Raw genomic sequence first — 12,752 nt, forward strand, 5'->3', positions numbered from 1 at the left:
TAGTATTAGCAGGATGTGCAGTACCCTGTGACTTACCTTTTCCTCTCTATCCTTTAACTGCCTCTTGGGAACCAAAGAATGAGTTTTATGGCACTGAAAATAGCTAAAACAGTGTCCATAAAAACAGTGGCATAGCGAGGGTGAGAGGCTTCCGGGGTGGTAACACCCCTCCCCTGTCCTCTTCTCCACCTCCCCACCCCCATCTACACACGATCCTTCCCTGCCCCCTTTTGCCATGCGCGCGCTGCTTCCCTTCCCCCGCACCCCTGTAACACTCCTGGCTCGAGCAGCAACCCCCAAGCTGTTGTCGCACCAGCGCTGGCTTTTTCTCTGACATCTACTCTTAAGCGTGGGTCCAGGAAGTGATGTCAGAGGAAGAGCCGCTGCTGGCGTGACAGCAACTTGGACGTTGCTGCTCGCGCTAGGAATGCTACAGAGGTACAGGGGAAGAGAAGCGGCATGCATTCATGGCAGTGGGGGAAGGGAAGGAGTGGGGGGTGGCAGAGAGGAGGATGGATGCCTGCACCCTTACCAAGATGGTGCCCATGGAGGCCTGCTCCCCCTCCCCCCTTACTATGCCACTGCATAAAAATAAAACAGTCTTCTTTGAGCCTTTGTCTGTTTTGTGGTGTTTTAAATCTATTAAATGCTTTGCTGTTATTCCAAAAGATGATATATGATATTGTGATAAACAGATGAAAGTAAGTGGAGTCTCAGGTTGCTGTTACTGCTGTGGAGGACCAAATTTGCCTTTGAAAATGTTTCTTACCGTATTTGCGAAACACCTTGTTAAATGTGGGCAAGTCTCCTCTTTCACTGAAATCCTCTGCTTGAGCTATTAGGGCTTCCCTCACCGCATCATATCCACAAATCACTACCACTCGACGGAGACCCATATAAATCGTGAACACAGGGCCATACTTCTCATACAGCTGTTAAAAATAGCAGAAAATGTCAAGAGAACTTCTTGTTTCTCCAAAAATATTGTACAAGTAGGCTTGTTTATGATTTTTTTTACATTTGAACTATTCAGTTGTTCTAGGGGGTTATATGGTAAAACATACATAATAGAACAAAATTTAGACTATAAAACATAAAATGCACACTAAATAAATAATTATCATATCAAACAGAATTCACTCATCAAAATGTAACATGGTAGCTCAAATCTGCTGAAATGGGACAATAAGCACCTCTTGCAGCATAAACTTGTTCAAATAAATGGGGTTTAAACTGTTTCCTGAATTGTATTAATTCTGTACTGTTTTTCCCCAAAAATAAGACACTGTCTTATATTAATTTGGTGCCCAAAAAAGGCACTAGATCTTATTTTTGGGTAGGTCTTATTTTTTTCATGTACAATGATCATCTCTCCCTTCCTTTCCTCCACCCCAGTTCTTCCTATTTCCTTTCTCTCCCCAAATGTGCAGCATCTTTCCTTCCCTTTCACCATCCCCTTGTGCAGTATCTCCCTCCCATCCCCCTTTGCAGCGGAACCCTTGCAGTTTCTATCCCTCCCTTCCTCCCATCACCCCGTGTAGCATCTTTCTATCTCCCCACCGCCCGCCACCGCCGCTGCATACCCCCCATATCCCCCTCTACCCCTGCTGACTCATCTCTTCCTCCCATCTGAACCGCGAGACAGGAATACCTTATAACAGCGTCGGCAGCAATTTACAGAGGTTGCTTCGTGGCCTTCTATCTCCCAGGCGTTCCTCTGCCGCGTTGCTGATGACATCATCAGTGATGTGGCAGAGGAATGCCCAGGAGATAGAAGGCCACGAAGTAGCCTGTGTAGATTGCTCCGACGCTGTTAGAAGGAATTCCTGTCTCATGGTTTGGATGGGAGGGAGAGATGGGTCAGCGGTGGGGGGGGGAGCGAGGGGTTGCGCAGCAGCAGGTGGGAGGGGGGAAGCGCTGCTGCCGCCGGTGACTAGGGCTTATTTTCAGAGGTAGGGCTTATATTAAGACCTACCCCAAAAATCATGCTAGGGCTTATTTTTGGGATAGGTCTTATTTTCGGGGAAACACGGTAGTAGTTCTTAAGTCCAATAAAAGAGGGTTCCACAAATAGGACCCCTTCAACATATGTCATTGCATTATAATATGATTACAAGAAGGCACATCTAGACTATCTGAAGATCATAAATTATGTGAAGGTCTATAGAAACAAAGAAAAGTTACCAAAATTACAGGCATGTAATTGTAGAACACTTTATGAATAATGCATAAGATCTTAAAATTAATTTGCACTTCGATGGATAACTAGTGGAGATTTTAAACAGAACATTTTCTAGCTGTGGCACAAGTGGCCTTAGCGCACAGGAAAAACGTGTAAGTGGTGTGCTTAGGCCACTTGTGCCGCAGCACTAGTAAAAGGACCCCTAGAGTCCAGAAACAAATATAGTTGCATACATATCTGCAAATCAATACAAATTAGTGTCAGCTGATTCCAATTCTCTATTGGTTCTTAGTGCCATTTAGCAGCTATCTCATCAATTATCTTATGCACATGTAACAAGTTAAAAATTTTAAAATAAATTTAACCCATCTGGGGGGTCCTGACCCGGAAGCTAACAAGAGTGGTGGAGGGCAGCTAAAGTTTTGAACGCAGTCCCACCACAATCTCTGGGAAGCAAGATCCTGTGAGGGGGGGGAGAACATCAGGCAGGGTCGTGGCTCTGCCACGATCCCCTGGATAGCTCCTGGCAGGGCTGGAAGGAAGCGAGAGGTCCAGTTTCCACAGCAGTGGCAATCAGCTGATTGCCGGCCACTGGAGAACATGGGAGGAGCATCGGCGTATGCATGGACTTCCTTGCATGTGCAGAAGGTGCCAGGACTGGGCCACAGGCCTGAAGAGAGGCATGGGAGCGCGCCGATGACTACAGGGGGGACGGGAAGAGCAGAGAAGGTCCAGGGAAGGAGTCAGAAGGCAGAGAGCAGGTGAGTGGATCCCAGCCTGATGGGCACTGGGGTCCAGTTGAACTGTCAGGCCACATAAGTACCACCATAGTGGCGAATGTCCCATAAGTACCACCATACTGGGGAATGTCCCATAAGCAAGGGGCTGGGAGGTGGGGGGAGTACCAGAGTCCTGAGCCTGGCCCCGGAGGCTAAAGGGGGTCCATTTTGGGCTGCTAGTTGCAGCAGGAGAGACAGTTGGATCCTGACCAGGGGTACGCCAAGGTCTGAAGAGGCCTGTGCAACTGGGGGCATGCACACTGTTCTGCATGCGCGAAAAGGGCAGCAGCAGGGAGAGCAGTGAATGCCTAGGAAGGACAGTACCTAGATGTTATTGGAGGCAAAATCGCACCTCCTAATTGGTGGCCAGCCGGGGGGGGGGGCACCTCAGAAGTTCAGTGTCTCTCATGCCTCCGTTGCTCCTGGCACGAAAGCAGGAGACAGGGAGGCAATCATAGCTTTTAAATGAGCTATGATCAACTTTATTTAAGTTTCCTGCAAGTAAAGGGTAGTTTTTGTGGCTGGGACAGCATGGTTAAGGTACTGTAATGCTGTGTAGTGGTGTATGGAAGTGTTTGTGTATGAATAATGTGACCTTACGTCCCATTTTGAACAGGACCATCCCGTTTTTAGATCCCCAGTCCCATTGTCCCCACGCACAGCTTCGGGATGCCGAAATGTCCCGTTTTCAGAGACAGCGTCCCAAAGCTGTGTGTGGGGACAACAGGACAGGCAATCGATTACCCTCCTTGCCGTGCCAAAGCCAGCCTGCCTGTCTGCCTTCCTCCCTCCAACGCCGAAGCCTGGCCTACCGCCGATTCAAACCCGATCTGCCGCCGCTGCCGCATGCTGCTGCTTCCCGCCCGCCACCTGCTGCAACTGAAGGAAAGGAAGGTCCAGGCGCTGGCCCACAAACCTTCTTCCCAATGTCAATTCTGACATCAGAGAGGAAGTTCCGGGCCAGCTAGGCAACGATTGGCTGGTCCAGAACTTCCTCTCCAACGTCAGAATTGACGTCAGGAATAAGGCTTGTGGGCCGGCACCTGGATCTTCCTTTCCTTCAGTTGAAGCGGCGGTGGGCAGGAAGCAGCAGCGGGGACAGGTCTGGGGGGGGTTTAATCAGTGGTAAGCCAGGCTTCAGCACTGGAGGGAGGGAGGCAGACAAGCAGGATGGCTTTGGTGTGGCAGGGAGGGAGGGAGGTAGGCTGGCTGGCTGGCATCGTGGGAGGGGGTGGGACAAAGGCTGGAAGGCCGTGAGGGGGACATGGGAAGGAGAGAAAGAGTCAGGGAAAAAGGGGGTTGTAAGCAGATGAAAGACTAAAGAGAGAAAGGCCTGGGTCAAAGGGGAAAGACAGTGGGCAGATGCAGGACTATGCGAGGTGCAGACAGAGGGGGAGAGACCCTGAGGAAGAGCAGAGATATGCAAGATCATAACAGAGGAGGGAGAGAAAGGGAGACCTGGAACAAAGGTACAAAGAAGAACTGACACTGGATCTGGGGAGGGTAACAGAGGGAAAAGTGAGAGAGACCTGGACCCAAAGGGGATGGGGCTGGATTGTGAAAGAAATGTTGGAAAAGAAAGAAAGAAAGAAATATTGGATACACAGTCAGAAGGAAGTGCAGCCAGAGATGCATGAAATCACCAGACAACAAAGGTAGGAAAAATGATTTTATTTTCAATTTAGTGATCAAAATGTGTCAGTTTTGAGAATTTATATCTGCTGCCTATATTTTGCACTATATTTGTCTATTTTTCTATAGTTACTGAGGTGACATTGCATATTTTAAAGTCATCTGCCTTGACATCTTTGAAAACCCCCACAAATATAAATGATAATTAACATTTTCACTGCTACAGTGTGCTTTGTGGGTTTTTTTAATTTTATGGTTACCATTCTGAATTAATATGATATGTGTACATGAAAAATGAATGGAAGAAATTGGGTGTGGGATTGGAGGCGATGCTAGGGCGGGATGGGGCGGGACTGAAAATTAATAGATGTCCCGTTTTGATGAAAAAAATAAATGGTCACGTTATGTATGAATGCATGAGCATGTCTGGTGAGTGTATATTCCATGGTATGGTGTTTGTGTGTGGTGTGTTCCAAGGAGAGACGTTTTGGCAGTTGATTGATTTCAGGACTAATAGATGGCTGTTACTGAGTGAGTGGGCTCAGGTTTGGTTATTTTAGCTTGAATTATAATTAGAAACTGGGTAATTTTAATCACTAGAGAAAAGGCTTGATTAGATTGAGCTATTGGTGTAATTTTCTTGGTGTTTTGAGATAATTAGAGGTGCCTGAGAAGACAGGTCAAAGGAAAGTAAGATTTTAAAAGTAGTTTTTGATTACTGAAAGTGATTTAAGGAACTGGCTTAGTGGAAAGCCTTTGTGAAAATTAATTTGACTAATATTTTAAAGTTTTAAGAGGCTCTGAGATTCTCAGCTGGTTTTGGTGAGAGTCTGTGCTGAGTCTGTGTTCAGAAATGATTTTAAAACAGGAATTACTATTTTGACGACAGGTTGGAAGGTATCTGGATCCTTGTAATTCTTCTGAAAAAGGGTATATTTTAGTGACAGCCAAAGAAGAACTCTGCAGCCCTGTATGAGTCTGAAAATGGGTTTAATCTGAGTTGTGCTGCAAAGGGTTCTTTAACTAGTAAATTAAACCCTCTTATGAATGCCTAGCTGAAGGGCTGAGACAACTACACTGGCTAATAAAGGCATTTCTTTTAAGATTTCCAGCGAATTTTAGAGTGAAACCTGGCAAGTTAAAGCTGTTTATAGCTGTGGCTGCATGGAGTTCTGGCACTGCAGGAGAGAGCAGTTTTACATTAGAACTGGTTGAGTGAAAGCAGACTAAGGGACTGGGACTAGACTGGAAATCCCTTTTAATTTATTTTATTTTTCTGAGAATAGTTAGCACTTATAGCAGAAGGATACACATAGAAAACATCACACAGGGAGTCAAGGTCTTGTTTTATTGATTTATTTGGAGATAGGAGTTCCAGCTTCAGTTCCAGCTCCAGTTCCAGATGCAGCTCCGGTTCCAGCATCAGTTCCAGTTCAGGCCTGAAAAAAAAAAGGTTTCATTTTATCTTCATTTTTATACTGTGCACGCTGTTTTCTTTTTTTGACACTATTTGCATTATTTTGGGGAAAACAATGGGTTGAAAGAACATTTTTCCTCTTTAAGTAAACTTACCTGTAAAGGGTCCAATGACACTAAACATATCAGTCTGCAAGAGAAAACAGATATTTTGGTTATTAAGAGTCCTAATTAATAACTTTGGTATACAAAGACTGATTGTAAAGAATTTAGAGAAATACTTACCTGAGTTTACTGGAGTATAGGGGTCCTTTTACTAAGCTGCGCTAGCGGTTTTAGTGCACGCGCTAGATGCTAATGCCTCCATTGACCTGGCGTTAGTTTTTCCACGTAGCGCGGGAGCTAGCGCACTAATTTGCAGCACGCGCTAAAAACACTACCGCAGCTTAGTAAAAAGAGCCCATAGACTCCTGGTGTATCTAAAGTTGGAGAGAAAGACAGAGAAACTTTTAAACACAGATTCTAAGTTAAACTTAGGGGGTCTTTTACTAAGGCGCACTAGCCGATTTAGCAAGCGCTAAATCGGCTGGCGCGTCATAGTAAAAGACCCCCTTAGTTAAGAAGTGTTAGAGTTTAGGAATATTTACCTGAGAAGTTATAAGGCCTTCTGTAGGAGAGGCCTTATGCACCTGAGCCAACCAGACTCTTAGGCCCATCTTCCAGTGCATTTTCTATGTTTGCAATTTATACGCAACATTTGCAGAGCATAACGAGTTTATAATTGTTCCCTGAGGAAGGCGACAGATCCTAGTTTGGACAACATTTGTCTTGCATAAGAACATAAGAAATGCCTTCTCCGGATCAGACCTAGGTCCATCTAGTCCAGCGATCCGCACACGCGGAGGCCCATTTAGGTACTCCTTTATGGAGACCCGGTTTTCCCATATCCCTCAATATGATTAGCAAGAAGGTATGCATCCAACTTGCGTTTGAAACCCAGAACAGTAGTCTCCATCACAACCTCCTCCGGATGAGCATTCCAAGTGTCCACCACTCGTTGTACGAAACAGAACTTTCCGATGTTAGTCCTGAACCTGCTGCTGCTCAGTTTCAGGCTATGACCACTTGTCCATGTACATCTGAAAATATTAGTAATGCTGGTTCCTGATCTATTTTATCGAATCCTTTTAATATTTTAAAAGTCTCTATCATATCTCCTCGCAGTCTTCTCTTCTCAAGGGTGAACAGTCCCAGTTTCTTGAGGCGTTCTCTGTAGCTCAAATTCTCCATACCTTTGACTAGTTTCGTGGCTCGCCTCTGCACCCTCTCCAGCAGAGCTATATCCTTCTTAAGGTATGGAAACCAGTGTTGGACACAGTATTCTAAGTGTGGTCTAATCATAGCTCTATAAAGTGGCATTATAACTTCTTCCGATCTACTCGTGATCCCCTTCTTAATCATACCCAACATCCTGTTTGCCTTTTTCGCCGCCACCGCACATTGAGCCGAAGGTTTAAGGGTTCTATCAATCACTACCCCCAGATCCTTTTCTTGTTCACATTTGGTTAAAGTCACCCCCAACATTCTATATTCATGCTCTTTGTTTTTCTTTCCCAAATGCATCACCTTACATTTGTCTAAGTTAAAATTCATCTGCCACTTTTTCGCCCACGTCTCCAGCTGGTTGAGATCCTTCTGCAGATTTTCGCAGTCTCTTTAATGATTTATCACTGAACTTTTGTACAAACTATTAATAAAGTATTTGTAACTGCATATTGGGCTTGACATCTCCAGTGCCTCTTTTGCTTGGTCTGTTTTACCCTCAGGCTTGGTACCTTCATTTCTTTTTTCCTCAAAGCAATTTTAACCAGATTCCAGCAGTAAAAGTCTGATTAGAACTGCCCTTCTCTAAGCGCTTTAGCTCTGGCAGCCACTATTCCATTCACTCCCCACCTCAATCTGTTTCTGAAAAAAAAAACCTCCCACAGCTTCACCAACCAAACACTATCCCAACTCAGCTATTTCTAGTGGATTTTAAGGCTAAATAACTCCACTCAACAGCACTTTGCCTCCTTAGCTTCTGACTCCCAACTACTTGTAACATCTCACTCATGCTCAATTCCAGTAAAGTACTTAAATATGCCTCTCTTCCAGCTTTAAAATTCTGCCAAAGCTTTTAAAATGCCCCTCCCAGTATCCCACAATCATATGCACATGCAACCTCATACATTAAAATGACTTTTAAAATCAGCTGCTAGTTCGGCCATGCACAAGGCTGTAGGCAGGTGAAGTTTCCTATGCCTGCAGAGCTCCATATTCCATGCTAGGCCCACAAGACACCTGGCTGCATGTACACTTCACTGTGAAGCTCAAAATGCTGCCAGCCCCATTGCATTCTTACCTGCGGCAGCCAGTTACCCCAATCGCAGCCTCTTACCAGAATTGCTCTTCCATTTCATGCCCAACAAATGCTGCCACATGTCACTTTCATAGCATTAATGGCCTGCCCATGTTCAGAGTCCTTCATACCTTGTCAGAATCCCAACCCTTTTGCTGCCTTTGTTGGACATTCTAGGCTCCCCACAGCCACCTTTGTGCTCCCAGGGCCTTTCTATAATGCCCCCCTGCAACTGCTGGGCCCAACCTGTCTCTCCAGAACATAGCACAGATGCAATGCAGTCAAGGTCTTCAGAGAATCCCCTGAAATGCATGCCAATTTTGCTTCCCACAATTTGATTAGTTGAACAGGCAGAAGCAGAATCTCGACCAATAAAATTCAGAGAGTTGCCATCAGGACCTTCAGGAGGCAAGTGAAATTCCTAGCCCAGCAGCATTTTATTGGGCATTTTACTTTTTGTTCAATACAGTTTGATGTGTGAGCAGGCATGTCTGCTCAACCAATCAAACTGCATCAAGCAAAAAAAAAAAAGCATAGAGCTGCGTGGTTGAGGGGATTCACAGAATCCACTGAAGGCCCTGACTTCACAGTCACTAAAAGAATTAATACTATAGGTAATCCAGAGGGAGACTGAGTGCAGTGATTTATACTAGGTTTCAACTCAGAATACTATTTATAGGATATTCACTGTGTGCTCATTTTTTGGTACCATATACAGTATAGAATTTTGGCCTAAGGAGTAATTCTATAATTGAGTGTCTCAAGGTAACATAGTAAATGACAACAGATTTACACCTGAACGGTCCATCCAGCCTTCCCTATAATTATATGCATTTCAATTTCATGATTAAATTAAACTGTCTTTTTTCTTTGTTATTTCTGGGCCACAGACCTTAGAAGTCTATACAGTACTGTCCTTAGGTTCCAACTATGGAGTTGCCATCGAAGCTCACTCCAGCCCATCCAACCTATCTCATCATTTGCGGGATTCAGACTGTGAAAGTCTGTCCAGCACCATCTTCATGTTCCAAATTGCTGGGGCTCCTAGCGAAGCCCATCCTAAACTGAATTGCCATATAAGAGACACAGATCATGCAAATGTACCCAGTATAGGCCTTAGTTCTTCAATTTATACCATTCATATTCTAATTAGAGATCCTCTGTGTTCATCCCACAATTTTTTTGAATTCTGTGGCTCTCTCCACCATCTCCCTTGGGAGGGCATTCCAGGTATCCACCACCCTCTCCATGAAAAAGAATTTCCTAGCATTACTCCTAAGTCTACCAAGCTGCAACCTCAGTTTATGCCCTCTAGTTTTACCATTTTTCCTTCTCTGGAATAGATTTGGTTCTATATTAATACCTTTCAAGTATTTAAAATGTCTGTATCATATCACACCTGTCCCTCCTCTCTTCTAGAGTATGCATGTTGAGGTCTTCCAGTCTCTTCTTGTATGTTTTTTGACACAAACCCCCTACCATCTTCGTAACTTTTCTCTGGATTGCTTCAAGTTTTCTTATATCCTTAGCCAGATACGGTCTCCAAAATTGAACGCAATACTCCAAGTGGGGCCTCAACAATGATCCGTACAGGGGTATCAATACCTCCTTTCTTCTGCTGGTTACACCTCTCTCTATATAGCCTAGTATCCTTGCCATACCATATCAAATCATACCATACAGTTTCTTATATCCCGCAAATTTCAACTAGGATTCATTGTGGTTTACAATAAGACTTCGAGTTAAGTTGTTATAGTTACAATGAGAATCTAGAAGACATAACTGAACAGGAATCATGAGAGTTACAAAGAGAAGAGATATGCCTTTAACATCTTCCTGAATTTTTGTAGTGGTAAAGAAGATTGTTGCAGATATAGCATCAGGCTATCTACATTTTAGAAGCCTGGGATTCAAAAATAGATTTGAATAGTTTTTTCTGTGGAATATGTGTAAGGAGAAGTTAAGGTCAGTTTTAGGCAATGTGATACTCTTGAGCAGTGGCGTACCTAGGGGGGGGGGGGGGGGCGGGGGGGGCGGGCCGCCCCGGGTACCAGCCCTGAGGGGGTGTTCCCGGCCTTGCCGCTCAGTCCCCCCCCACGCCCGAAGGACCGCTCGCCCCACTGACCTTCCAGCACACCTATGAAGCAGCCCGCAGCAGGATCGCGACGTCAGCAATCCCTCAGCTGCTTGGGCGCTGCTTCCTGCGCCGCGGTCCAGTCCCTCCTCTGACGTCAGAGGAGGGGGCGGGACCGCGACGCAGGAAGCAGCTCCTAAGTAGCGCAAATATAGCTGACGTCGCGATCCTGCTGCGGCTGCTTCATAGGTAGTGCGGGGAGGCCAGGGGGGCGAATGGTCCTTCGGGGTGGGTCGGGGATCTGACCCAGTTCTAATACCTCTCCGTCTCCGTGCCGACCGACCCCCTCAAGGACCGACCCTTGGAAACATGTTTTCAGGCTTGGAATCCAGTTAAAAGGCAATAGACGCTCTGTCTATACCTGGGACCAAACTGAAAGAAATTTGTCCAGCCCTGGCAAGTTCAAACCCAACTCAAACCAAATTCTGCACTCCTGGGGAAGGGGGAGGTTTTGCTTCTGAGAAAGTGCTCCTTAGTACATCAGAATCTCTGTCTGCTTCTTGGCACCAGCACTGGAGAAATAATGAGACGCCCTACTTTCTTTCTGCATGTGAAGCCATCTGGAGGGGGGGGGGGTGTGTGTTTGTGAGTACCAGAAGGCACTGCGAGGAAGGAACGGGTATATTAGTAGATCTGTGTGTGATGGAGGGCACTAGGGCCAGCAGGAGTGAGGGTACATAGTTAGAGCTGTAGAGGGGGGGGGGAGAAGGAGGGTGTCCCTATTGCAAGGGAGGAGTGAGGTTTTCCCTCGCCTTTTCTTCAGTCCTAAAGTTCACATTTTCTGGCTTTGGCTGCCTTCAGCAGTCATGCGAACCGGGGTAACAAAGCCCCCCTGACCCTGCACGCTGTCTGATCGGCTGCTGTTGAACAGTTTGCGTGCCGGAACCCTTCTCAGGCTGAGTGGAATTTGGGTTATGAGCTGCAGGGAGTGGTTGTGAATTTCTCCGTGAGAACCTTGTGCATCCTCCTCCAGCTTGAGTCCGCACTAGACGCCCGCAACTAGACGTCCCCACGTAGACGTCCGCACTAGGACGTACCCCACTAGACGTCCGCACTAGACGCCCGCACTAGACGTCCCCACTAGACGTCCGCAATAGACGTCCCCACTAGACGTCCGCACTAGACGCCCGCACTAGACGTCCCCACTAGACGCCCGCACTAGACGTCCCCACTAGACGTCCGCAATAGACGTCCCCACTAGACGTCCGCAATAGACGTCCGCAATAGACGTCCCCACTAGACGTCCGCAATAGACGTCCCCACTAGACGTCCGCACCTAGACGTCCCCACTAGACGTCCGCACTAGACGTCCGCACTAGACGTCCCCACGTAGACGTCCGCACTAGACGCCCGCACTAGACGTCCCCACTAGACGTCCCCACTAGACGTCCCCACGTAGACGCCCGCACTAGACGTCCGAACTAGACGTCCGAACTAGACGTCCCCACGTAGACGTCCGCACTAGACGCCCGCACTAGACGTCTAGTGCGGACGTCTACGTGGGGACGTCTAGTGCGGACGTCTACGTGGGGACGTCTACGTGGGGGACGTCTAGTGCGGACGTCTAGTGCGGAACGTCTACGTGGGGACGTCTAGTGCGGGCGTCTACGCGTGCGCGTCCTCGTGCGCGCGTCTTACATTCAGCACCAAGTGGCAGAAACCTAAACCCCAAACTCAGATAAATGCATTCCCAGGCCTTGTTCTCCCCTCCTCCAGGTCAGATTGCTGTTGAAAGCTGAGGCAACAGGAAATACGTCAGCCTCGGGGAGGATCGGAACTCAAGCTGGAGGAGGATGCACAAGGTTCTCACGGAGAAATTCACAACCACTCCCTGCAGCTCATAACCCAAATTCCAACTCAGCCTGAGAAGGGTTCCGGCACGCAAACTGTTCAACAGCAGCCGAATCAGACAGCGTGCAGGGGTCAGGGGGCTTTGTTACCCGGTTCGCATGACTGCTGAAGGCAGCCAAAGCCAGAAAATGTGAACTTTAGGACTGAAAGAAAAGGCGAGGGAAACCTCACTCCTCCCTTGCAATAGGGACACCCTCCTTCTCCCCCCCCCCCCTCTACAGCTCTAACTATGTACCTCACTCCTGCTGGCCCTAGTGCCCTCCATCACACACAGATCTACTAATATACCCCGTTCCTTCCTCGCAGTGCCTTCTGGTACTCACAAACACACACCCCCCCCCTCCAGATGGCTTCACATGC

At 46.9% G+C, this 12,752-nt stretch overlaps 1 protein-coding gene and 1 long non-coding RNA gene across 2 annotated transcripts in view; both read right to left on the minus strand.

The window, feature by feature from the left end:
- The window catches only part of LOC117365456 (cytochrome P450 2G1-like), a 51,663-nt gene that overhangs the window by 24,096 nt on the left and 14,815 nt on the right, over positions 1-12,752 (minus strand). The window contains exon 2 of the mRNA XM_033955932.1: positions 770-932. Coding sequence (XP_033811823.1) covers positions 770-932 — 163 coding nt within the window. The remainder of the gene's footprint in view (positions 1-769; positions 933-12,752) is intronic.
- Positions 4,821-6,923, minus strand: LOC117364572. Its single transcript, XR_004540277.1, has 3 exons — positions 6,657-6,923; positions 6,166-6,199; positions 4,821-6,032 (listed from the first exon to the last, which is right to left on the minus strand). It is a non-coding gene; the product is annotated as an uncharacterized LOC117364572 (long non-coding RNA).

The sequence above is a fragment of the Geotrypetes seraphini genome, chromosome 8 (assembly GCF_902459505.1).
Source record: "Geotrypetes seraphini chromosome 8, aGeoSer1.1, whole genome shotgun sequence".
Taxonomy (NCBI): Eukaryota; Metazoa; Chordata; class Amphibia; order Gymnophiona; family Dermophiidae; genus Geotrypetes; species Geotrypetes seraphini.